A 27,763-nucleotide genomic window follows, 5' to 3' on the forward strand; every position below is an offset into this window, starting at 1 on the left:
TAGTGTCTCCATACAGGATGTGAGGAGTGTGTGCAGAAGAATGGGCCAAATCCACCTGAGCAATGCAGGCGACTAGTGTCTCCATACAGGATGTGAGGAGTGTGTGCGGAAGAATGGGCCAAAATCCACCTGAGCAATGCAGGTGACTAGTGTCTCCATACAGGATGTGAGGAGTGTGTGTGGAAGAATGGGCCAAATCCACCTGAGCAATGCAGGCGACCAGTGTCTCCATACAGGATGTGAGGAGTGTGTGCGGAAGAATGGGCCAAAATCCACCTGAGCAATGCAGGTGACTAGTGTCTCCATACAGGATGTGAGGAGTGTGTGCGGAAGAATGGGCCAAAATCCACCTGAGCAATGCAGGTGACTAGTGTCTCCATACAGGATGTGAGGAGTGTGTGCGGAAGAATGGGCCAAAATCCACCTGAGCAATGCAGGCGACTAGTGTCTCCATACAGGATGTGAGGAGTGTGTGTGCGGAAGAGTGGGCCAAATCCATCTGAGCAATGCAGGTGACTAGTGTCTCCATACAGGATGTTAGGAGTGTGTGCGGAAGAATGGGCCAAAATCCACCTGAGCAATGCAGGTGACTAGTGTCTCCATACAGGATGTGAGGAGTGTGTGCAGAAGAATGGGCCAAAATCCACCTGAGCAATGCAGGTGACTAGTGTCTCCATACAGGATATGAGGAGTGTGTGCGGGAGAATGGGCCAAAATCCACCTGAGCAATGCAGGCGACTAGTGTCTCCATACAGGATGTGAGGAGTGTGTGCGGAAGAATGGGCCAAAATCCACCTGAGCAATGCAGGCGACTAGTGTCTCCATACAGGATGTGAGGAGTGTGTGTGCGGAAGAGTGGGCCAAATCCATCTGAGCAATGCAGGTGACTAGTGTCTCCATACAGGATGTGAGGAGTGTGTGTGGAAGAATGGGCCAAATCCACCTGAGCAATGCAGGCGACTAGTGTCTCCATACAGGATGTGAGGAGTGTGTGCGGAAGAATGGGCCAAAATCCACCTGAGCAATGCATGCGACTAGTGTCTCCATACAGGATGTGAGGAGTGTGTGTGCGGAAGAGTGGGCCAAATCCATCTGAGCAATGCAGGTGACTAGTGTCTCCATACAGGATGTGAGGAGTGTGTGCGGAAGAATGGGCCAAAATCCACCTGAGCAATGCAGGTGACTAGTGTCTCCATACAGGATGTGAGGAGTGTGTGCGGGAGAATGGGCCAAAATCCACCTGAGCAATGCAGGCGACTAGTGTCTCCATACAGGATGTGAGGAGTGTGTGCGGAAGAATGGGCCAAAATCCACCTGAGCAATGCAGGCGACTAGTGTCTCCATACAGGATGTGAGGAGTGTGTGTGCGGAAGAGTGGGCCAAATCCATCTGAGCAATGCAGGTGACTAGTGTCTCCATACAGGATGTAAGGAGTGTGTGTGCGGAAGAATGGGCCAAAATCCACCTGAGCAATGCAGGGACTAGTGTCTCCATACAGGATGTGAGGAGTGTGTGCGGAAGAATGGGCCAAAATCCACCTGAGCAATGCAGGTGACTAGTGTCTCCATACAAGATGTGAGGAGTGTGTGTGTGCCGAAGAATGGGCCAAAATCCACCTGAGCAATGCAGGCGACTAGTGTCTCCATACAGGATGTAAGGAGTGTGTGTGGAAGAATGGGCCAAAATCCACCTGAGCAATGCAGGGAATAGTGTCTCCATACAGGATGTGAGGAGTGTGTGCGGAAGAATGGACCAAATCCACCTGAGCAATGCAGGCGACTAGTGTCTCCATACAGGATGTGAGGAGTGTGTGCGGAAGAATGGGCCAAAATCCACCTGAGCAATGCAGGCGACTAGTGTCTCCATACAGGATGTGAGGAGTGTGTGCGGGAGAATGGGCCAAAATCCACCTGAGCAATGCAGGCGACTAGTGTCTCCATACAGGATGTGAGGAGTGTGTGCGGAAGAATGGCCAAATCCACCTGAGCAATGCAGGCGACTAGTGTCTCCATACAGGATGTGAGGAGTGTGTGTGGAAGAATGGACCAAAATCCACCTGAGCAATGCAGGTGACTAGTGTCTCCATACAGGATGTGAGGAGTGTGTGCGGAAGAATGGGCCAAAATCCACCTGAGCAATGCAGGCGACTAGTGTCTCCATACAGGATGTGAGGAGTGTGTGTGGAAGAATGGCCAAAATCCACCTGAGCAATGCAGGTGACTAGTGTCTCCATACAGGATGTGAGGAGTGTGTGCGGAAGAATGGGCCAAAACCCACCTGAGCAATGCAGGCGACTAGTGTCTCCATACAGGATGTGAGGAGTGTGTGCGGGAGAATGGGCCAAAATCCACCTGAGCAATGCAGGCGACTAGTGTCTCCATACAGGATGTGAGGAGTGTGTGCGGAAGAATGGGCCAAAATCCACCTGAGCAATGCAGGCGACTAGTGTCTCCATACAGGATGTGAGGAGTGTGTGTGCGGAAGAGTGGGCCAAATCCATCTGAGCAATGCAGGTGACTAGTGTCTCCATACAGGATGTGAGGAGTGTGTGCAGAAGAATAAGCCAAAATCCACCTGAGCAATGCAGGTGACTAGTGTCTCCATACAGGATGTGAGGAGTGTGTGCGGAAGAATGGGCCAAAATCCACCTGAGCAATGCAGGTGACTAGTGTCTCCATACAAGATGTGAGGAGTGTGTGTGTGCCGAAGAATGGGCCAAAATCCACCTGAGCAATGCAGGCGACTAGTGTCTCCATACAGGATGTAAGGAGTGTGTGTGGAAGAATGGGCCAAAATCCACCTGAGCAATGCAGGGACTAGTGTCTCCATACAGGATGTGAGGAGTGTGTGCGCGGAAGAATGGGCCAAAATCCATCTGAGCAATGCAGGCGACCAGTGTCTCCATACAAGATGTGAGGAGTGTGTGTGTGCCGAAGAATGGGCCAAAATCCACCTGAGCAATGCAGGCGACTAGTGTCTCCATACAGGATGTAAGGAGTGTGTGTGGAAGAATGGGCCAAAATCCACCTGAGCAATGCAGGGAATAGTGTCTCCATACAGGATGTGAGGAGTGTGTGCAGAAGAATGGACCAAAATCCACCTGAGCAATGCAGGTGACTAGTGTCTCCATACAGGATGTGAGGAGTGTGTGCGGAAGAATGGATCAAAATCCTCCTGAGCAATGCAGGGACTAGTTTCTCCATACAGGATGTGAGGAGTGTGTGCGGAAGAATGGACCAAAATCCACCTGAGCAATGCAGGCGACTAGTGTCTCCATACAGGATGTGAGGAGTGTGTGCGGAAGAATGGACCAAAATCCTCCTGAGCAATGCAGGGACTAGTGTCTCCATACAGGATGTGAGGAGTGTGTGCGGAAGAATGGACCAAAATCCACCTGAGCAATGCAGGCGACTAGTGTCTCCATACAGGATGTGAGGAGTGTGTGCGGAAGAATGGACCAAAATCCTCCTGAGCAATGCAGGGACTAGTGTCTCCATACAGGATGTGAGGAGTGTGTGCGGAAGAATGGACCAAAATCCTCCTGAGCAATGCAGGGACTAGTGTCTCCATACAGGATGTGAGGAGTGTGTGCGGAAGAATGGCCAAAATCCACCTGAGCAATGCAGGCGACTAGTGTCTCCATACAGGATGTGAGGAGTGTGTGCGGAAGAATGGACCAAAATCCACCTGAGCAATGCAGGCGACTAGTGTCTCCATACAGGATGTGAGGAGTGTGTGCGGAAGAATGGACCAAAATCCACCTGAGCAATGCAGGTGACTAGTGTCTCCATACAGGATGTGAGGAGTGTGTGCGGAAGAATGGGCCAAAATCCACCTGAGCAATGCAGGTGACTAGTGTCTCCATACAGGATGTGAGGAGTGTGTGTGGAAGAATGGGCCAAATCCACCTGAGCAATGCAGGTGACTAGTGTCTCCATACAGGATGTGAGGAGTGTGTGTGTAAGAATGGGCCAAAATCCACCTGAGCAATGCAGGTGACTAGTGTCTCCATACAGTATGTGAGGAGTGTGTGTGGAAGAATGGGCCAAATCCACCTGAGCAATGCAGCTGACTAGTGTCTCCATACAGGATGTGAGGAGTGTGTGTGTAAGAATGGGCCAAAATCCACCTGAGCAATGCAGGCGACTAGTGTCTCCATATAGGATGTGAGGAGTGTGTGTGGAAGAATGGGCCAAAATCCACCTGAGCAATGCAGGTGACTGGTGTCTCCATACAGGATGTGAGGAGTGTGTGTGGAAGAATGGCCCAAAATCCACCTGAGCAATGCAGGCGACTAGTGTCTCCATACAGGATGTGAGGGGTGTGTGCGGAAGAATGGGCCAAAATCCCCCTGAGCAATGCAGGCGACTAGTGTCTCCATACAGGATGTGAGGAGTGTGTGCGGAAGACTGGGCCAAAATCCCCCTGAGCAATGCAGGCAACTAGTGTCTCCATACAGGATGTGAGGAGTGTGTGCGGAAGAAAGGGCCAAAATCCACCTGAGCAATGCAGGTGACTAGTGTCTCCATACAGGATGTGAGGAGTGTGTGCAGAAGAATGGGCCAAATCCACCTGAGCAATGCAGGCGACTAGTGTCTCCATACAGGATGTGAGGAGTGTGTGCGGAAGAATGGGCCAAAATCCACCTGAGCAATGCAGGTGACTAGTGTCTCCATACAGGATGTGAGGAGTGTGTGTGGAAGAATGGGCCAAATCCACCTGAGCAATGCAGGCGACCAGTGTCTCCATACAGGATGTGAGGAGTGTGTGCGGAAGAATGGGCCAAAATCCACCTGAGCAATGCAGGTGACTAGTGTCTCCATACAGGATGTGAGGAGTGTGTGTGGAAGAATGGGCCAAAATCCACCTGAGCAATGCAGGTGACTAGTGTCTCCATACAGGATGTGAGGAGTGTGTGCGGAAGAATGGGCCAAAATCCACCTGAGCAATGCAGGCGACTAGTGTCTCCATACAGGATGTGAGGAGTGTGTGCGGAAGAATGGGCCAAAATCCACCTGAGCAATGCAGGCGACTAGTGTCTCCATACAGGATGTGAGGAGTGTGTGCGGAAGAATGGGCCAAAATCCACCTGAGCAATGCAGGTGACTAGTGTCTCCATACAGGATGTGAGGAGTGTGTGCGGAAGAATGGGCCAAAATCCACCTGAGCAATGCAGGCGACTAGTGTCTCCATACAGGATGTGAGGAGTGTGTGTGCGGAAGAGTGGGCCAAATCCATCTGAGCAATGCAGGTGACTAGTGTCTCCATACAGGATGTGAGGAGTGTGTGCGGAAGAATGGGCCAAAATCCACCTGAGCAATGCAGGTGACTAGTGTCTCCATACAGGATGTGAGGAGTGTGTGCAGAAGAATGGGCCAAAATCCACCTGAGCAATGCAGGTGACTAGTGTCTCCATACAGGATATGAGGAGTGTGTGCGGGAGAATGGGCCAAAATCCACCTGAGCAATGCAGGCGACTAGTGTCTCCATACAGGATGTGAGGAGTGTGTGCGGAAGAATGGGCCAAAATCCACCTGAGCAATGCAGGCGACTAGTGTCTCCATACAGGATGTGAGGAGTGTGTGTGCGGAAGAGTGGGCCAAATCCATCTGAGCAATGCAGGTGACTAGTGTCTCCATACAGGATGTGAGGAGTGTGTGTGGAAGAATGGGCCAAATCCACCTGAGCAATGCAGGCGACTAGTGTCTCCATACAGGATGTGAGGAGTGTGTGCGGAAGAATGGGCCAAAATCCACCTGAGCAATGCATGCGACTAGTGTCTCCATACAGGATGTGAGGAGTGTGTGTGCGGAAGAGTGGGCCAAATCCATCTGAGCAATGCAGGTGACTAGTGTCTCCATACAGGATGTGAGGAGTGTGTGCGGAAGAATGGGCCAAAATCCACCTGAGCAATGCAGGTGACTAGTGTCTTCATACAGGATGGGAGGAGTGTGTGCGGAAGAATGGACCAAAATCCACCTGAGCAATGCAGGAGACTAGTGTCTCCATACAGGATGTGAGGAGTGTGTGCAGAAGAATGGACCAAAATCCACCTGAGCAATGCAGGTGACTAGTGTCTCCATACAGGATGTGAGGAGTGTGTGCGGAAGAATGGATCAAAATCCTCCTGAGCAATGCAGGGACTAGTTTCTCCATACAGGATGTGAGGAGTGTGTGCGGAAGAATGGACCAAAATCCACCTGAGCAATGCAGGCGACTAGTGTCTCCATACAGGATGTGAGGAGTGTGTGCGGAAGAATGGACCAAAATCCTCCTGAGCAATGCAGGGACTAGTGTCTCCATACAGGATGTGAGGAGTGTGTGCGGAAGAATTGGCCAAAATCCACCTGAGCAATGCAGGAGACTAGTGTCTCCATTCAGGATGTGAAGAGTGTGTGCGGAAGAATGGGCCAAAATCCACCTGAGCAATGCAGGGACTAGTGTCTCCATACAGGATGTGAGGAGTGTGTGCGGAAGAATGGACCAAAATCCTCCTGAGCAATGCAGGGACTAGTGTCTCCATACAGGATGTGAGGAGTGTGTGCGGAAGAATGGACCAAAATCCTCCTGAGCAATGCAGGGACTAGTGTCTCCATACAGGATGTGAGGAGTGTGTGCGGAAGAATGGCCAAAATCCACCTGAGCAATGCAGGCGACTAGTGTCTCCATACAGGATGTGAGGAGTGTGTGCGGAAGAATGGACCAAAATCCACCTGAGCAATGCAGGCGACTAGTGTCTCCATACAGGATGTGAGGAGTGTGTGCGGAAGAATGGACCAAAATCCACCTGAGCAATGCAGGTGACTAGTGTCTCCATACAGGATGTGAGGAGTGTGTGTGGAAGAATGGGCCAAATCCACCTGAGCAATGCAGGTGACTAGTGTCTCCATACAGGATGTGAGGAGTGTGTGTGTAAGAATGGGCCAAAATCCACCTGAGCAATGCAGGTGACTAGTGTCTCCATACAGTATGTGAGGAGTGTGTGTGGAAGAATGGGCCAAATCCACCTGAGCAATGCAGCTGACTAGTGTCTCCATACAGGATGTGAGGAGTGTGTGTGTAAGAATGGGCCAAAATCCACCTGAGCAATGCAGGCGACTAGTGTCTCCATATAGGATGTGAGGAGTGTGTGTGGAAGAATGGGCCAAAATCCACCTGAGCAATGCAGGTGACTGGTGTCTCCATACAGGATGTGAGGAGTGTGTGCGGAAGAATGGGCCAAAATCCACCTGAGCAATGCAGGTGACTAGTGTCTCCATACAGGATGTGAGGGGTGTGTGTGGAAGAATGGCCCAAAATCCACCTGAGCAATGCAGGCGACTAGTGTCTCCATACAGGATGTGAGGGGTGTGTGCGGAAGAATGGGCCAAAATCCCCCTGAGCAATGCAGGCGACTGGTGTCTCCATATAGGATGTGAGGAGTGTGTGTGGAAGAATGGGCCAAAATCCACCTGAGCAATGCAGGTGACTAGTGTCTCCATACAGGATGTGAGGGGTGTGTGTGGAAGAATGGCCCAAAATCCACCTGAGCAATGCAGGCGACTAGTGTCTCCATATAGGATGTGAGGAGTGTGTGTGGAAGAATGGGCCAAAATCCACCTGAGCAATGCAGGTGACTAGTGTCTCCATACAGGATGTGAGGAGTGTGTGTGGAAGAATGGGCCAAAATCCACCTGAGCAATGCAGGTGACTGGTGTCTCCATATAGGATGTGAGGAGTGTGTGTGGAAGAATGGGCCAAAATCCACCTGAGCAATGCAGGTGACTAGTGTCTCCATACAGGATGTGAGGGGTGTGTGTGGAAGAATGGCCCAAAATCCACCTGAGCAATGCAGGCGACTAGTGTCTCCATACAGGATGTGAGGGGTGTGTGCGGAAGAATGGGCCAAAATCCCCCTGAGCAATGCAGGCGACTAGTGTCTCCATACAGGATGTGAGGAGTGTGTGCGGAAGACTGGGCCAAAATCCCCCTGAGCAATGCAGGCGACTAGTGTCTCCATACAGGATGTGAGGAGTGTGTGCGGAAGAAAGGGCCAAAATCCACCTGAGCAATGCAGGTGACTAGTGTCTCCATACAGGATGTGAGGAGTGTGTGCAGAAGAATGGGCCAAATCCACCTGAGCAATGCAGGCGACTAGTGTCTCCATACAGGATGTGAGGAGTGTGTGCGGAAGAATGGGCCAAAATCCACCTGAGCAATGCAGGTGACTAGTGTCTCCATACAGGATGTGAGGAGTGTGTGTGGAAGAATGGGCCAAATCCACCTGAGCAATGCAGGCGACCAGTGTCTCCATACAGGATGTGAGGAGTGTGTGCGGAAGAATGGGCCAAAATCCACCTGAGCAATGCAGGTGACTAGTGTCTCCATACAGGATGTGAGGAGTGTGTGCGGAAGAATGGGCCAAAATCCACCTGAGCAATGCAGGTGACTAGTGTCTCCATACAGGATGTGAGGAGTGTGTGCGGAAGAATGGGCCAAAATCCACCTGAGCAATGCAGGCGACTAGTGTCTCCATACAGGATGTGAGGAGTGTGTGTGCGGAAGAGTGGGCCAAATCCATCTGAGCAATGCAGGTGACTAGTGTCTCCATACAGGATGTTAGGAGTGTGTGCGGAAGAATGGGCCAAAATCCACCTGAGCAATGCAGGTGACTAGTGTCTCCATACAGGATGTGAGGAGTGTGTGCAGAAGAATGGGCCAAAATCCACCTGAGCAATGCAGGTGACTAGTGTCTCCATACAGGATATGAGGAGTGTGTGCGGGAGAATGGGCCAAAATCCACCTGAGCAATGCAGGCGACTAGTGTCTCCATACAGGATGTGAGGAGTGTGTGCGGAAGAATGGGCCAAAATCCACCTGAGCAATGCAGGCGACTAGTGTCTCCATACAGGATGTGAGGAGTGTGTGTGCGGAAGAGTGGGCCAAATCCATCTGAGCAATGCAGGTGACTAGTGTCTCCATACAGGATGTGAGGAGTGTGTGTGGAAGAATGGGCCAAATCCACCTGAGCAATGCAGGCGACTAGTGTCTCCATACAGGATGTGAGGAGTGTGTGCGGAAGAATGGGCCAAAATCCACCTGAGCAATGCATGCGACTAGTGTCTCCATACAGGATGTGAGGAGTGTGTGTGCGGAAGAGTGGGCCAAATCCATCTGAGCAATGCAGGTGACTAGTGTCTCCATACAGGATGTGAGGAGTGTGTGCGGAAGAATGGGCCAAAATCCACCTGAGCAATGCAGGTGACTAGTGTCTCCATACAGGATGTGAGGAGTGTGTGCGGGAGAATGGGCCAAAATCCACCTGAGCAATGCAGGCGACTAGTGTCTCCATACAGGATGTGAGGAGTGTGTGCGGAAGAATGGGCCAAAATCCACCTGAGCAATGCAGGCGACTAGTGTCTCCATACAGGATGTGAGGAGTGTGTGTGCGGAAGAGTGGGCCAAATCCATCTGAGCAATGCAGGTGACTAGTGTCTCCATACAGGATGTAAGGAGTGTGTGTGCGGAAGAATGGGCCAAAATCCACCTGAGCAATGCAGGGACTAGTGTCTCCATACAGGATGTGAGGAGTGTGTGCGGAAGAATGGGCCAAAATCCACCTGAGCAATGCAGGCGACTAGTGTCTCCATACAGGATGTGAGGAGTGTGTGCGGAAGAATGGGCCAAAATCCACCTGAGCAATGCAGGCGACTAGTGTCTCCATACAGGATGTGAGGAGTGTGTGCGGGAGAATGGGCCAAAATCCACCTGAGCAATGCAGGCGACTAGTGTCTCCATACAGGATGTGAGGAGTGTGTGCGGAAGAATGGCCAAATCCACCTGAGCAATGCAGGCGACTAGTGTCTCCATACAGGATGTGAGGAGTGTGTGCGGAAGAATGGGCCAAAATCCACCTGAGCAATGCAGGCGACTAGTGTCTCCATACAGGATGTGAGGAGTGTGTGTGGAAGAATGGCCAAAATCCACCTGAGCAATGCAGGTGACTAGTGTCTCCATACAGGATGTGAGGAGTGTGTGCGGAAGAATGGGCCAAAACCCACCTGAGCAATGCAGGCGACTAGTGTCTCCATACAGGATGTGAGGAGTGTGTGCGGGAGAATGGGCCAAAATCCACCTGAGCAATGCAGGTGACTAGTGTCTCCATACAGGATGTGAGGAGTGTGTGCGGAAGAATGGGCCAAAATCCACCTGAGCAATGCAGGCGACTAGTGTCTCCATACAGGATGTGAGGAGTGTGTGTGCGGAAGAGTGGGCCAAATCCATCTGAGCAATGCAGGTGACTAGTGTCTCCATACAGGATGTGAGGAGTGTGTGCAGAAGAATAAGCCAAAATCCACCTGAGCAATGCAGGTGACTAGTGTCTCCATACAGGATGTGAGGAGTGTGTGCGGAAGAATGGGCCAAAATCCACCTGAGCAATGCAGGTGACTAGTGTCTCCATACAAGATGTGAGGAGTGTGTGTGTGCCGAAGAATGGGCCAAAATCCACCTGAGCAATGCAGGCGACTAGTGTCTCCATACAGGATGTAAGGAGTGTGTGTGGAAGAATGGGCCAAAATCCACCTGAGCAATGCAGGGACTAGTGTCTCCATACAGGATGTGAGGAGTGTGTGCGCGGAAGAATGGGCCAAAATCCATCTGAGCAATGCAGGCGACCAGTGTCTCCATACAAGATGTGAGGAGTGTGTGTGTGCCGAAGAATGGGCCAAAATCCACCTGAGCAATGCAGGCGACTAGTGTCTCCATACAGGATGTAAGGAGTGTGTGTGGAAGAATGGGCCAAAATCCACCTGAGCAATGCAGGGAATAGTGTCTCCATACAGGATGTGAGGAGTGTGTGCAGAAGAATGGACCAAAATCCACCTGAGCAATGCAGGTGACTAGTGTCTCCATACAGGATGTGAGGAGTGTGTGCGGAAGAATGGATCAAAATCCTCCTGAGCAATGCAGGGACTAGTTTCTCCATACAGGATGTGAGGAGTGTGTGCGGAAGAATGGACCAAAATCCACCTGAGCAATGCAGGCGACTAGTGTCTCCATACAGGATGTGAGGAGTGTGTGCGGAAGAATGGACCAAAATCCTCCTGAGCAATGCAGGGACTAGTGTCTCCATACAGGATGTGAGGAGTGTGTGCGGAAGAATGGACCAAAATCCACCTGAGCAATGCAGGCGACTAGTGTCTCCATACAGGATGTGAGGAGTGTGTGCGGAAGAATGGACCAAAATCCTCCTGAGCAATGCAGGGACTAGTGTCTCCATACAGGATGTGAGGAGTGTGTGCGGAAGAATGGACCAAAATCCTCCTGAGCAATGCAGGGACTAGTGTCTCCATACAGGATGTGAGGAGTGTGTGCGGAAGAATGGCCAAAATCCACCTGAGCAATGCAGGCGACTAGTGTCTCCATACAGGATGTGAGGAGTGTGTGCGGAAGAATGGACCAAAATCCACCTGAGCAATGCAGGCGACTAGTGTCTCCATACAGGATGTGAGGAGTGTGTGCGGAAGAATGGACCAAAATCCACCTGAGCAATGCAGGTGACTAGTGTCTCCATACAGGATGTGAGGAGTGTGTGCGGAAGAATGGGCCAAAATCCACCTGAGCAATGCAGGTGACTAGTGTCTCCATACAGGATGTGAGGAGTGTGTGTGGAAGAATGGGCCAAATCCACCTGAGCAATGCAGGTGACTAGTGTCTCCATACAGGATGTGAGGAGTGTGTGTGTAAGAATGGGCCAAAATCCACCTGAGCAATGCAGGTGACTAGTGTCTCCATACAGTATGTGAGGAGTGTGTGTGGAAGAATGGGCCAAATCCACCTGAGCAATGCAGCTGACTAGTGTCTCCATACAGGATGTGAGGAGTGTGTGTGTAAGAATGGGCCAAAATCCACCTGAGCAATGCAGGCGACTAGTGTCTCCATATAGGATGTGAGGAGTGTGTGTGGAAGAATGGGCCAAAATCCACCTGAGCAATGCAGGTGACTGGTGTCTCCATACAGGATGTGAGGAGTGTGTGTGGAAGAATGGCCCAAAATCCACCTGAGCAATGCAGGCGACTAGTGTCTCCATACAGGATGTGAGGGGTGTGTGCGGAAGAATGGGCCAAAATCCCCCTGAGCAATGCAGGCGACTAGTGTCTCCATACAGGATGTGAGGAGTGTGTGCGGAAGACTGGGCCAAAATCCCCCTGAGCAATGCAGGCAACTAGTGTCTCCATACAGGATGTGAGGAGTGTGTGCGGAAGAAAGGGCCAAAATCCACCTGAGCAATGCAGGTGACTAGTGTCTCCATACAGGATGTGAGGAGTGTGTGCAGAAGAATGGGCCAAATCCACCTGAGCAATGCAGGCGACTAGTGTCTCCATACAGGATGTGAGGAGTGTGTGCGGAAGAATGGGCCAAAATCCACCTGAGCAATGCAGGTGACTAGTGTCTCCATACAGGATGTGAGGAGTGTGTGTGGAAGAATGGGCCAAATCCACCTGAGCAATGCAGGCGACCAGTGTCTCCATACAGGATGTGAGGAGTGTGTGCGGAAGAATGGGCCAAAATCCACCTGAGCAATGCAGGTGACTAGTGTCTCCATACAGGATGTGAGGAGTGTGTGTGGAAGAATGGGCCAAAATCCACCTGAGCAATGCAGGTGACTAGTGTCTCCATACAGGATGTGAGGAGTGTGTGCGGAAGAATGGGCCAAAATCCACCTGAGCAATGCAGGCGACTAGTGTCTCCATACAGGATGTGAGGAGTGTGTGCGGAAGAATGGGCCAAAATCCACCTGAGCAATGCAGGCGACTAGTGTCTCCATACAGGATGTGAGGAGTGTGTGCGGAAGAATGGGCCAAAATCCACCTGAGCAATGCAGGTGACTAGTGTCTCCATACAGGATGTGAGGAGTGTGTGCGGAAGAATGGGCCAAAATCCACCTGAGCAATGCAGGCGACTAGTGTCTCCATACAGGATGTGAGGAGTGTGTGTGCGGAAGAGTGGGCCAAATCCATCTGAGCAATGCAGGTGACTAGTGTCTCCATACAGGATGTGAGGAGTGTGTGCGGAAGAATGGGCCAAAATCCACCTGAGCAATGCAGGTGACTAGTGTCTCCATACAGGATGTGAGGAGTGTGTGCAGAAGAATGGGCCAAAATCCACCTGAGCAATGCAGGTGACTAGTGTCTCCATACAGGATATGAGGAGTGTGTGCGGGAGAATGGGCCAAAATCCACCTGAGCAATGCAGGCGACTAGTGTCTCCATACAGGATGTGAGGAGTGTGTGCGGAAGAATGGGCCAAAATCCACCTGAGCAATGCAGGCGACTAGTGTCTCCATACAGGATGTGAGGAGTGTGTGTGCGGAAGAGTGGGCCAAATCCATCTGAGCAATGCAGGTGACTAGTGTCTCCATACAGGATGTGAGGAGTGTGTGTGGAAGAATGGGCCAAATCCACCTGAGCAATGCAGGCGACTAGTGTCTCCATACAGGATGTGAGGAGTGTGTGCGGAAGAATGGGCCAAAATCCACCTGAGCAATGCATGCGACTAGTGTCTCCATACAGGATGTGAGGAGTGTGTGTGCGGAAGAGTGGGCCAAATCCATCTGAGCAATGCAGGTGACTAGTGTCTCCATACAGGATGTGAGGAGTGTGTGCGGAAGAATGGGCCAAAATCCACCTGAGCAATGCAGGTGACTAGTGTCTCCATACAGGATGTGAGGAGTGTGTGCGGGAGAATGGGCCAAAATCCACCTGAGCAATGCAGGCGACTAGTGTCTCCATACAGGATGTGAGGAGTGTGTGCGGAAGAATGGGCCAAAATCCACCTGAGCAATGCAGGCGACTAGTGTCTCCATACAGGATGTGAGGAGTGTGTGTGCGGAAGAGTGGGCCAAATCCATCTGAGCAATGCAGGTGACTAGTGTCTCCATACAGGATGTAAGGAGTGTGTGTGCGGAAGAATGGGCCAAAATCCACCTGAGCAATGCAGGGACTAGTGTCTCCATACAGGATGTGAGGAGTGTGTGCGGAAGAATGGGCCAAAATCCACCTGAGCAATGCAGGTGACTAGTGTCTCCATACAAGATGTGAGGAGTGTGTGTGTGCCGAAGAATGGGCCAAAATCCACCTGAGCAATGCAGGCGACTAGTGTCTCCATACAGGATGTAAGGAGTGTGTGTGGAAGAATGGGCCAAAATCCACCTGAGCAATGCAGGGACTAGTGTCTCCATACAGGATGTGAGGAGTGTGTGCGCGGAAGAATGGGCCAAAATCCATCTGAGCAATGCAGGCGACCAGTGTCTCCATACAAGATGTGAGGAGTGTGTGTGTGCCGAAGAATGGGCCAAAATCCACCTGAGCAATGCAGGCGACTAGTGTCTCCATACAGGATGTAAGGAGTGTGTGTGGAAGAATGGGCCAAAATCCACCTGAGCAATGCAGGGAATAGTGTCTCCATACAGGATGTGAGGAGTGTGTGTGGAAGAATGGGCCAAAATCCACCTGAGCAATGCAGGCGACTAGTGTCTCCATACAGGATGTGAGGAGTGTGTGCGGAAGAATGGGCCAAAACCCACCTGAGCAATGCAGGGAATAGTGTCTCCATACAGGATGTGAGGAGTGTGTGCGGAAGAATGGGCCAAAATCCACCTGAGCAATGCAGGTGACTAGTGTCTCCATACAGGATGTAAGGAGTGTGTGTGGAAGAATGGCCAAAATCCACCTGAGCAATGCAGGTGACCAGTGTCTCCATACAGGATGTGAGGAGTGTGTGCGGAAGAATGGGCCAAAATCCACCTGAGCAATGCAGGCGACCAATGTCTCCATACAGGATGTGAGGAGTGTGCGGAAGAATGGGCCAAAATCCACCTGAGCAATGCAGGCGACTAGTGTCTCCATACAGGATGTGAGGAGTGTGTGGAAGAATGGGCCAAAATCCACCTGAGCAATGCAGGCGACTAGTGTCTCCATACAGGAGGCGTCTGGAGCTTCCTCATCAACAAAGAAGGATGTACCAAGTATTAAATACATTGCAGTAACGTGTTCCGTACTTTTCCCCTGTGTCTCATTACTTAATTTATAGACATCTATGGTGTGATTTCTTTGCCTGTGTGGATTGGATGGGTTGTTACCAACATCTGGTGAGAAATTCATGTCAATAACACCTGTAGAAATATATACAGTATACTTGAATTGTTGATGTGTGTAATATTTACTTCACCTGCTATAACATTTTATATATATATATACTCCACTGGTGGGATATCCCGTATAGGAGATGCCAGTATTCACATGTCCTGTATATACAGATATATACCCGCTGTTCGTGTATCCAGTCTTCAGTAGATATGATAACCGGTGTATATCACATATCTGCAGCCTCCAGCGTTCCGCGCTGTTCGTGTTGGAGCGATATTATGCCGATTTTCCAGCTGTGACCTCGAGCTTTGCGCCTGGGAAGAGGAAGGATCCGCGGCTGGAGGTGAACGGGCGCGTTGTGGACGGTGAGTCCAGTTTTCCCCTCCAGGCTCCTATCAGTGCGGAGACTCTGGATTCTGGAGCTGTTGTTGAGCTCCACTACGTTATTTCTGGATCATTGTAGATCAGTATCGTAACCGATTTTCTGTTTTTTTTTAAGAAGACTTGGAGGATCATAATGTGAGCCAATCACAGGTCCTGATCCCGCCATCAACCAACTACAAGGACCGATACTACGCGGACATAGACCAGGAGCGCAAGATACGGAGGCGCCGAGCAAGGTAACGCCAGCAGTGTCCGGACTACACTCCTGATAGGGCTCGTGCACATAATCGTATTATCGGTCTAAACGCCGGTAAAAAAAAAGGATCGCACCAAATTTAATCAATGGGGCAGAGCAGATAGACCATGTGTGTAATTGAGAGATTTGGAGTGTGAATAAAATAGCAGCAGTCACGACTTTACCTCAAGAATTGTAGTGCACTCACCCAATGAGGTCTACGGGTCAGTGACAAAATCCGACTGCACTGGGACGACATTGGAGTGCAGCTCATCGCCACAGAATAACATGCTGGAGAAGGTGGAGAAGCTGGTCTTCTCTCCACCTTAGAAAAAACCTGATCCCCCTCTGATCCCAGCCTGATCCCCCTCTGATCTCAGCCTGATCCCCCTCTGATCTCAGCCTGATCCCCCTCTGATCTCAGCCTGATCCCCCTCTGATCTCAGCCTGATCCCCCTCTGATCTCAGCCTGATCCCCCTCTGATCTCAGCCTGATCCCCCTCTGATCCCAGCCTGATCCCACTCTGATCCCAGCCTGATCCCCGTCTGATCCCAACCTGATCCCACTCTGATCCCAACCTGATCCCACTCTGATCCCAGCCTGATCCCACTCTGATCCCCCGCTCCTGTGTAACCTGTGTGTGGTGATACCACTCCTGTGTAACCTGTGCGTGGTGATACCACTCCTGTGTAACCTGTGTGTGGTGATACTGCTGCTCCTGTGTAACCTGTGTGTGGTGATACCACTCCTGTGTAACCTGTGTGTGGTGATACTGCTGCTCCTGGGTAACCTGTGTGTGGTGATATCACTCCTGTGTAACCTGTGTGTGATGATACTGCTGCTCCTGTGTAACCTGTGTGTGGTGATACTGCTGCTCCTGTGTAACCTGTGTGTGGTGATACCACTCCTGTGTAACCTGTGTGTGGTGATACTGCTGCTCCTGTGTAACCTGTGTGTGGTGATACCACTCCTGTGTAACCTGTGTGTGGTGATACTGCTGCTCCTGTGTAACCTGTGTGTGGTGATACCACTCCTGTGTAACCTGTGTGTGGTGATACTGCTGCTGCTGTGTAACCTGTGTGTGGTGATACTGCTGCTCCTGTGTAACCTGTGTGTGGTGATACCACTCCTGTGTAACCTGTGTGTGGTGATACTGCTGCTCCTGTGTAACCTGTGTGTGGTGATACCACTCCTGTGTAACCTGTGTGTGGTGATACTGCTGCTCCTGTGTAACCTGTGTGTGGTGATACCACTCCGGTGTAACCTGTGTGTGGTGATACTGCTGCTCCTGTGTAACCTGTGTGTGGTGATACCACTCCTGTGTAACCTGTGTGTGGTGATACCACTCCTGTGTAACCTGTGTGTGGTGATACTGCTGCTCCTGTGTAACCTGTGTGTGGTGATACTGCTGCTCCTGTGTAACCTGTGTGTGGTGATACCACTCCGGTGTAACCTGTGTGTGGTGATACTGCTGCTCCTGTGTAACCTGTGTGTGGTGATACCACTCCGGTGTAACCTGTGTGTGGTGATACTGCTGCTCCTGTGTAACCTGTGTGTGGTGATACCACTCCGGTGTAACCTGTGTGTGGTGATACTGCTGCTCCTGTGTAACCTGTGTGTGGTGATACTGTGTCGCCCTGGGCAAGCCAGGGGACACAGGTCACACACCACCACACCCTACATCCTAGGTAGGAACATCTAAGCTAACCAAAAATCCTTGTTGCCTTCCTCCAGAGGCTGATGATTCACACCAGGGGGTGGGCCAGGCGGTTGGCTCCGCCCACCGAGGAGGACACAGCTCTGGAGGCGGGAGAAACCAGGCAGTCAGCTCAGGGACGAGCTTGAGTAAACAGCAGAGATTAGCCCAGGCAGGGCTAGAGTGAAGGAGTAGCCAGACAGGGCTAAAGTAAACAGCTAAGTGAAAGAGAAGGAAGGAAAGTGGTAAAGGAGGTAAGCAAGAGTGGTGACAGAACAGCAAGAGTGTGCAAAGCCTGAAGAGTCCAGCTGCGTGCAGGGCAGGTCAGCAAGGTCAGCAACGGCGGTGACTGTCTGAAGGGGGACCGTTTGGAAGTTCCTGGAAGGACCCCGTAGGCTGTGTGCCCGGCGGTCTGGAGCAGTGTTCCGAAGGACAGTCAGCACCAGGGCAGGGGCCTCTCGGACCCCGGCAAGGCTTGGAGTCACCATAATTTGCCGAATCCGTCAGTGAAGGGGACGTAGATCCCCCAATAATCAAGTCCCGATTGAAGGCAACAGCCCAGCCAGTGTAAAAGAGACACCGCCACCGCCAAGGCACCAGTTTCTTAGGGCCAGCGCCTGCGGGCAAAGAGTAGAGCTCCCCCGGTCCAGCTTGAAGCCGGGGAGCGGGTTACCGGTGGGGACCCATCGCAACCAACAAGTACACCAAGGTGCTAGGAAAAGGGACATCACCGTCATCTACCGGGAGAGCAAGTGCAGCCGTCCGTGGGACCGTCTTACCAGCCGTCTGGTTTACCGTAAAAACTGTGTCAACGTCTCAGGCTGAGTGAGTACCACAGTGCCGCAAGGCACAGCGCTGCCCCCGCGTCCCTGCGCCCACCAGGCCCTACACCTCCCAAGCCATCACCGGGCCCCGGGATCACCAACCCCTACCCACGGAGGGGCAACACAACACCTGGCTGCTCCGCATCACCATCCCCGGGATCCCCGTATTGAGCAGCGGTGGTGAAATCACCACAACCGTGGGTGGCGTCACGGACTATAAACAATCCCCACACCCAACAAACCCCTTTCACTCACGGGCGAGGAGTGCCGCTCGAGAAACCCCCGGGATCCGGCCTACAGCTCGAGCCACCACTGAGCAGCGGCCGCCGGACCCGAGCAGAAGGGGGTGAGCGTAGTGTGCTGACACCCTCCTCCCGCCCGCGACAATACCACTCCGGTGTAATCTGTGTGTGGTGATACTGCTGCTCCTGTGTAACCTGTGTGTGATGATACTGCTGATCCTGTGTAACCTGTGTGTGGTGATACTGCTGCTCCTGTGTAACCTGTGTGTGGTGATACCACTCCGGTGTAACCTGTGTGTGGTGATATTGCTGCTCCTGTGTAACCTGTGTGTGGTGATACCGCTCCTGTGTAACCTGTGTGTGGTGATACCACTCCTGTGTAACCTGTGTGTGATGATACTGCTGCTCCGGTGTAACCTGTGTGTGGTGATACTGCTGCTCCTGTGTAACCTGTGTGTGGTGATACTGCTGCTCCTGTGTAACCTGTGTGTGGTGATACCGCTCCTGTGTAACCTGTGTGTGATGATACTGCTGCTCCGGTGTAACCTGTGTGTGGTGATACTGCTGCTCCTGTGTAACCTGTGTGTGGTGATACTGCTGCTCCTGTGTAACCTGTGTGTGGTGATACCACTCCGGTGTAACCTGTGTATGGTGATACTGCTGCTCCTGTGTAACCTGTGTGTGGTGATACTGCTGCTCCTGTGTAACCTGTGTGTGATGATACTGCTGCTCCTGTGTAACCTGTGTGTGGTGATACCACTCCGGTGTAACCTGTGTGTGGTGATACTGCTGCTCCTGTGTAACCTGTGTGTGATGATACTGCTGCTCCTGTGTAACCTGTGTGTGGTGATACCACTCCGGTGTAACCTGTGTGTGGTGATACTGCTGCTCCTGTGTAACCTGTGTGTGATGATACTGCTGCTCCTGTGTAACCTGTGTGTGGTGATACTGCTGCTCCTGTGTAATCTATGTGTGGTGATACCACTCCGGTGTAACCTGTGTGTGATGATACTGCTGCTCCTGTGTAGCCTGTGTGTGGTGATACCACTCCTGTGTAACCTGTGTGTGGTGATACTGCTGCTCCTGTGTAACCTGTGTGTGGTGATACCACTGCTGTGTAACCTGTGTGTGGTGATACTGCTGCTCCTGTGTAACCTGTGTGTGGTGATACCACTCCGGTGTAACCTGTGTGTGGTGATACTGCTGCTCCTGTGTAACCTGTGTGTGATGATACTGCTGCTCCTGTGTAACCTGTGTGTGGTGATACTGCTGCTCCTGTGTAACCTGTGTGTGGTGATATCACTCCTGTGTAACCTGTGTGTGATGATACTGCTGCTCCTGTGTAACCTGTGTGTGGTGATACTGCTGCTTCTGTGTAACCTGTGTGTGGTGATACCACTCCTGTGTAACCTGTGTGTGGTGATACCACTCCGGTGTAACCTGTGTGTGGTGATACCACTCCTGTGTAACCTGTGTGTGGTGATACTGCTGCTCCTGTGTAACCTGTGTGTGGTGATACTGCTGCTCCTGTGTAACCTGTGTGTGGTGATACCACTCCGGTGTAACCTGTGTGTGGTGATACTGCTGCTCCTGTGTAACCTGTGTGTGGTGATACCACTCCTGTGTAACCTGTGTGTGGTGATACTGCTGCTCCGGTGTAACCTGTGTGTGGTGATGTGTCGCCCTGGGCAAGCCAGGGGACACAGATAACAACACCACTACACCCCACACTCCAGGTAGGCACACCTGCTAACCAGAAATCCTTGTTGCCTCCCTCCAGGAGTCTGTGATGCACACCAGGGGGTGGGCCAGGCGGTTGGCTCCACCCACCAAGGAGCTCACAACTCTGGAGGCAGGAAGTTACCAGGCAGATTAGCCCGGGCAGGGCAAGAGGCAGAAAGCTCAGAGAGGAGTCGAGTCAGGGACATGAAGGAGTGAACAGCAGATTAGCCCAGGCAGGGCTTGAGTAAAGAAGCAGCTTAGCCCAGGCAGGGGCTAGAGTAAACAACAAGAAGTGAAAGTGAAGGAAAGGAAAGTGGAAAAGGAGGAAAGCAAGAAGTGGAGAGAGCGCAGAGAGTGCACAGAGCCTGAGAGCCCAGCTGTGTGTAGGGCTAGAACAGCAAGGTCAGCGACGGCGGTGACTGTCCGGAGGGGGACCGTTTGGAAGTTCCTGGAAGGACCCCGTTGGCTGTGTGCCCGGTGGTCTGGAGCAGTGTTCCGAAGGACAGTCAGCACCAAGGCAGGGGCCTCTCGGACCCCGGCAAGGCTAGGAGTCGCCCAATTTGCCGAATCCGTCAGTGAAGGGGACGCAGATCCCCCAGCAACAAAGTCCCGATTGATGGCAACAGCCCGACCATTACCGGGGAGACACCGCCACCGCCAAGGCACCAGTTTCCCCAGGGCCAGCGCCTGCGGGCAAAGTGTAGAGCTCCTCCGGCCCAGATTGCAGTCGGGGAGCGGGTAACCGGAGGGAATCCACCGCTACCATCAGTCAAACAGGTGCAAGGAAGAGAGACGTCACCGTCACCTACCGGGAGTGCAGGTGCAACCGTCTGTGGGACCGTCCTACCAGCCGTTGGTTTACCGTACAAACTGTGTCCGTGTCTCAGGCTGAGTGAGTACCACGGTGCCGCAAGGCATAGCGCTGCCCCCGCGTCCCTGCGCCCTCCAGGCCCTACACTTCACATCTCTTCACCGGGCCCCGGGATCACCAACCCCTACCCACGAAGGGGCAACACAACACCTGGCTGCTCCCATCACCATCCCTGGGACCCCCACACTGAGCAGCGGTGGTGCCATCACCACAACCGTGGGTGGCGTCACGAACTATAATCCCAACAAACACTCCCCCCCTTTTCACTCACGGGCGAGGAGCGTCGCTCGAGACACCCCGGGATCCGGCCCGCAGCTCGAGCCACCAGGAGCAACTGCCGGACCCGAGCAGAAGGGGTGAGCGCGGTGTGCTGACACCCTCCTCCCCGCCCGCGACAACTTGGCGTCACGAACAGGATCTTACTGCTCTGCCGTCTGGTAGAGGTGCGCCTTGTTACCGCCGGAGGTATCCGGCAGAAAAATTTCAGAAGTCGCCATCTTTGGCGCGAAAAGTTCCCGCTCGAGCGTCTTCTCGAGCAGTAGAGGTGCGAAGGCCAAAACTCCGCCCCGAGAGAGGAGGGGCCGGAAAGAGCTAAGGGGGACGCGATGGCGGCTGGCCGCATGTGAGCGCGGCTGTGGAAGCAGGGACGCCAGGACTCTGCAAACATCCCGTTCCTGGAAGCAAACAGCAAAGACACCATGTGGATGCCGTCCCGAAACACCGTGGCCCCCGCACCGGGAACCGCAGCGTGGGTGGAGATCCGGACCGCGCAGCTCCATCTAAGGCTGCAGGTCAAAATGCAGCTCCTCCTGGAGGAGTGGGAGACCGACATGGCGGACGTTTTGGCAGCCGTGCGGAGACGCGAGGAGGAAGCGGAGGAAGGGAGGGTGAGTAACCCACGCCCCTATGTCCCGGAGGGACCGGTCGCTGCGGCTGAGGGACCCGGTCCAAGCCCTCTCCCCCCGTTGCCTCCTTCGCCACCCGTCTCGGAGGCCGTGACCCCGCCACTAGGCCCGCTGCCACCGCAACCGGTAGCGATACCCAGCCCGTCCGCCCCGGCGGACCGACCTGTAGCCGGAGCCCGAAGCAAACCGGAGGCATTGCCATGGAAGGCCCCGAAGATTGCGCCAGAGACAGTCCCCGAGCAGTTCCCCGAGCCGGAGCCGATGACCCGCTCCGAGCCGAAGGCCCAACTGCGGAAAGCCCCTGTGCCCATCCCCCACACCTCGGCTGAGGTGGCGCCGGGTTGTTGCTGCAAGGCAGCGCCCAAGGCCATGACACCGCGGGATACGCCACCCACCTTCCTGACAGTGGGTAACGTGCTGAATGTCCCGCGGGGCTCAACCCGTGCGCCGGAGCCATACTGGGACAGGGAGCCGACCAAGCTGGGCCTGGAGATCGCGGAGAGGGAGCGTAGGAAAGCCGAGCTGGTGGCCCGAGTCATAGGGAAAAGGAGAACCTGCGGCAAGCGACCTTCCGTGTCCGGGGCCCGTTCTACGAGGGGCAGGTGAGGCGATTCGATATCCGCCGGGGCTACGGGTTCATATACGAACCGGGCCTGGAGGCCGAGGTATTTGTAGCCCGGCGGGATGTGCATGCTCACCTGCCCGAAGAGCATCCTGGCCGCAATCTTATCCCGGGAGACATGGTGCGGTACATTCGGCACTGCGGAGAGAGGGGGTGGTTTGCCCTGGATGTAAAGCTGAGGGGCAGCCCGGAGGGCAAGATGAGCTCTGCACCCCCTCCCTCGGATGAAGCAGCAGCAGGACCGGAGTAGGGCAATGGAGGCCCGCAGCACCGTCCCCGTAGGGACCAGCGCTTTGTTTGTTTGAAAGTTTGTTGAAAGTTTTGAAAAATGAAAAACACTGATTGAACCGAGTTTTCACCTGATTGTCAGCTGTGATTAGCAACCGGCAGGAGCCGGCACCGTTGTCCCCGTGGGGACCGTTAAAAGTTTAAAAATGCATGGGAACTAGCCATGGACAAGCCCGTGAACTCTGCAGGGCAACCACAAACGTTAGTGGCTTGTAAATATGTTGGGTACCGTTACCGTTTCCGCAATGCCGCCTCCGGAGAGGCAGGTTGGAGGGAGGGCCCTGAGCAGAGCAGGCCAGGGCCCAGCCACCAAAGGGACCGGTGGCTACCCTCTGGAGGGAAGGACAGATCCCGCTCGGGTGACTTGTGCTGGACTGTGGGTCAAGGGGTGCTGCCTGGGTTTTAGGGGCAGCATCAGGGCCAGGTTACTTGGGTGGGAGAGAGCGGAAACCGTGACCGTACACCGTTGAAACGTTAAAAAGAAAATGTGCCTCCCGTCTTGGGAAGAGTTGATTAAAAATGTTATGCTTATGTTTTGTTTAACCCTGTTATCCCCTTTTTACAGAAAAATAAAACCGGTGTAGGACGGCAGCCCGCGGACGGTCTGCATTTTGCTAAGGGGGAATGTGTCGCCCTGGGCAAGCCAGGGGACACAGATAACAACACCACTACACCCCACACTCCAGGTAGGCACACCTGCTAACCAGAAATCCTTGTTGCCTCCCTCCAGGAGTCTGTGATGCACACCAGGGGGTGGGGCAGGCGGTTGGCTCCGCCCACCAAGGAGCTCACAACTCTGGAGGCAGGAAGTTACCAGGCAGATTAGCCCGGGCAGGGCAAGAGGCAGAAAGCTCAGAGAGGAGTCGAGTCAGGGACATGAAGGAGTGAACAGCAGATTAGCCCAGGCAGGGCTTGAGTAAAGAAGCAGCTTAGCCCAGGCAGGGGCTAGAGTAAACAACAAGAAGTGAAAGTGAAGGAAAGGAAAGTGGAAAAGGAGGAAAGCAAGAAGTGGAGAGAGCGCAGAGAGTGCACAGAGCCTGAGAGCCCAGCTGTGTGTAGGGCTAGAACAGCAAGGTCAGCGACGGCGGTGACTGTCCGGAGGGGGACCATTTGGAAGTTCCTGGAAGGACCCCGTTGGCTGTGTGCCCGGTGGCCTGGAGCAGTGTTCCGAAGGACAGTCAGCACCAAGGCAGGGGCCTCTCGGACCCCGGCAAGGCTAGGAGTCGCCCAATTTGCCGAATCCGTCAGTGAAGGGGACGCAGATCCCCCAGCAACAAAGTCCCGATTGACGGCAACAGCCCGACCATTACCGGTGAGACACCGCCACCGCCAAGGCACCAGTTTCCCCAGGGCCAGCGCCTGCGGGCAAAGTGTAGAGCTCCTCCGGCCCAGATTGCAGTCGGGGAGCGGGTAACCGGAGGGAATCCACCGCTACCATCAGTCAAACAGGTGCAAGGAAGAGAGACGTCACCGTCACCTACCGGGAGTGCAGGTGCAACCGTCTGTGGGACCGTCCTACCAGCCGTTGGTTTACCGTACAAACTGTGTCCGTGTCTCAGGCTGAGTGAGTACCACGGTGCCGCAAGGCATAGCGCTGCCCCCGCGTCCCTGCGCCCTCCAGGCCCTACACTTCACATCTCTTCACCGGGCCCCGGGATCACCAACCCCTACCCACGGAGGGGCAACACAACACCTGGCTGCTCCCATCACCATCCCCGGGACCCCCACACTGAGCAGCGGTGGTGCCATCACCACAACCGTGGGTGGCGTCACGAACTATAATCCCAACAAACACCCCCCCCCTTTTCACTCACGGGCGAGGAGCGTCGCTCGAGACACCCCGGGATCCGGCCCGCAGCTCGAGCCACCAGGAGCAACTGCCGGACCCGAGCAGAAGGGGTGAGCGCGGTGTGCTGACACCCTCCTCCCCGCCCGCGACAGTGATACTGCTGCTCCTGTGTAACCTGTGTGTGGTGATACCACTCCGGTGTAACCTGTGTGTGGTGATACAGCTGCTCCGGTGTAACCTGTGAGTGGTGATACTGCTGCTCCTGTGTGTGGTGATACTGCTGCTCCTGTGTAACCTGTGTGTGGTGATACCACACCGGTGTAACCTGTGTGTGGTGATACTGCTGCTCCTGTGTAACCTGTGTGGTAGTGATACTGCTGCTCCTGTGTAACCTGTGTGGTAGTGATATTGCTGCTCCTGTGTAACCTGTGTGGTAGTGATACTGCTGCTCCTGTGTAACCTGTGTGTGGTGATACCACTCCGGTGTAACCTGTGTGTGGTGATACCACTCCGGTGTAACCTGTGTGTGATGATACTGCTGCTCCTGTGTAACCTGTGTGTGGTGATACCACTCCGGTGTAACCTGTGTGTGGTGATACTGCTGCTCCTGTGTAACCTGTGTGTGGTGATACCACTCCGGTGTAACCTGTGTGTGATGATACTGCTGCTCCTGTGTAACCTGTGTGTGGTGATACCACTCCGGTGTAACCTGTGTGTGGTGATACCACTCCGGTGTAACCTGTGTGTGGTGATACCACTCCTGTGTAACCTGTGTGTGGTGATACTGCTGCTCCTGTGTAACCTGTGTGTGGTGATACCACTCCGGTGTAACCTGTGTGTGGTGATACCACTCCTGTGTAACCTGTGTGTGGTGATACCACTGCTCCTGTGTAACCTGTGTGTGGTGATACTGCTGCTTCTGTGTAATCTGTGTGTGGTGATACTGCTGCTCCTGTGCAACCTGTGTGTGGTGATACCACTCCTGTGTAACCTGTGTGTGGTGATACTGCTGCTCCTGTGTAACCTGTGTGTGGTGATACTGCTGCTCCTGTGTAACCTGTGTGTGATGATACTGCTGCTCCTGTGTAACCTGTGTGTGGTGATACCACTCCGGTGTAACCTGTGTGTGGTGATACTGCTGCTCCTGTGTAACCTGTGTGTGGTGATACTGCTGCTCCTGTGTAACCTGTGTGTGATGATACTGCTGCTCCTGTGTAACCTGTGTGTGGTGATACCACTCCGGTGTAACCTGTGTGTGGTGATACTGCTGCTCCTGTGTAACCTGTGTGTGATGATACTGCTGCTCCTGTGTAACCTGTGTGTGTTGATACTGCTGCTCCTGTGTAATCTATGTGTGGTGATACCACTCCGGTGTAACCTGTGTGTGATGATACTGCTGCTCCTGTGTAGCCTGTGTGTGGTGATACCACTCCTGTGTAACCTGTGTGTGGTGATACTGCTGCTCCTGTGTAACCTGTGTGTGGTGATACTGCTGCTCCTGTGTAACCTGTGTGTGGTGATACCACTGCTGTGTAACCTGTGTGTGGTGATACTGCTGCTCCTGTGTAACCTGTGTGTGGTGATACCACACCGGTGTAACCTGTGTGTGGTGATACTGCTGCTCCTGTGTAACCTGTGTGGTAGTGATACTGCTGCTCCTGTGTAACCTGTGTGGTAGTGATATTGCTGCTCCTGTGTAACCTGTGTGGTAGTGATACTGCTGCTCCTGTGTAACCTGTGTGTGGTGATACCACTCCGGTGTAACCTGTGTGTGGTGATACCACTCCGGTGTAACCTGTGTGTGATGATACTGCTGCTCCTGTGTAACCTGTGTGTGGTGATACCACTCCGGTGTAACCTGTGTGTGGTGATACTGCTGCTCCTGTGTAACCTGTGTGTGGTGATACCACTCCGGTGTAACCTGTGTGTGGTGATACCACTCCTGTGTAACCTGTGTGTGGTGATACTGCTGCTCCTGTGTAACCTGTGTGTGGTGATACCACTCCGGTGTAACCTGTGTGTGGTGATACCACTCCTGTGTAACCTGTGTGTGGTGATACCACTGCTCCTGTGTAACCTGTGTGTGGTGATACTGCTGCTTCTGTGTAATCTGTGTGTGGTGATACTGCTGCTCCTGTGCAACCTGTGTGTGGTGATACCACTCCTGTGTAACCTGTGTGTGGTGATACTGCTGCTCCTGTGTAACCTGTGTGTGGTGATACCACTCCGGTGTAACCTGTGTGTGGTGATACTGCTGCTCCTGTGTAACCTGTGTGTGGTGATACTGCTGCTCCTGTGTAACCTGTGTGTGATGATACTGCTGCTCCTGTGTAACCTGTGTGTGGTGATACCACTACGGTGTAACCTGTGTGTGGTGATACTGCTGCTCCTGTGTAACCTGTGTGTGGTGATACTGCTGCTCCTGTGTAACCTGTGTGTGATGATACTGCTGCTCCTGTGTAACCTGTGTGTGGTGATACCACTCCGGTGTAACCTGTGTGTGGTGATACTGCTGCTCCTGTGTAACATGTGTGTGATGATACTGCTGCTCCTGTGTAACCTGTGTGTGTTGATACTGCTGCTCCTGTGTAATCTGTGTGGTGATACCACTCCGGTGTAACCTGTGTGTGATGATACTGCTGCTCCTGTGTAGCCTGTGTGTGGTGATACCACTGCTGTGTAACCTGTGTGTGGTGATACTGCTGCTCCTGTGTAACCTGTGTGTGGTGATACCACTCCGGTGTAACCTGTGTGTGGTGATACTGCTGCTCCTGTGTAACCTGTGTGTGATGATACTGCTGCTCCTGTGTAACCTGTGTGTGGTGATACTGCTGCTCCTGTGTAACCTGTGTGTGGTGATATCACTCCTGTGTAACCTGTGTGTGATGATACTGCTGCTCCTGTGTAACCTGTGTGTGGTGATACTGCTGCTCCTGTGTAACCTGTGTGTGGTGATACCACTCCGGTGTAACCTGTGTGTGGTGATACTGCTGCTCCTGTGTAACCTGTGTGTGATGATACTGCTGCTCCTGTGTAACCTGTGTGTGGTGATACTG

General features: G+C 53.2%; 1 protein-coding gene across 3 annotated transcripts in view; it reads left to right on the forward strand.

Moving 5' to 3' along the window:
* The window catches only part of VANGL1 (VANGL planar cell polarity protein 1), a 246,678-nt gene that overhangs the window by 171,760 nt on the left and 47,155 nt on the right, over positions 1-27,763 (forward strand). For 2 of the 3 annotated variants that reach the window (XM_075332746.1, XM_075332749.1), the window contains 2 exons: positions 15,369-15,493; positions 15,628-15,748. In XM_075332746.1, coding sequence (XP_075188861.1) covers positions 15,369-15,493; positions 15,628-15,748 — 246 coding nt within the window. The remainder of the gene's footprint in view (positions 1-15,368; positions 15,494-15,627; positions 15,749-27,763) is intronic. The other variant, XM_075332748.1, reaches the window with a different exon arrangement.

Source organism: Anomaloglossus baeobatrachus, chromosome 2, assembly GCF_048569485.1.
Source record: "Anomaloglossus baeobatrachus isolate aAnoBae1 chromosome 2, aAnoBae1.hap1, whole genome shotgun sequence".
Taxonomy (NCBI): Eukaryota; Metazoa; Chordata; class Amphibia; order Anura; family Aromobatidae; genus Anomaloglossus; species Anomaloglossus baeobatrachus.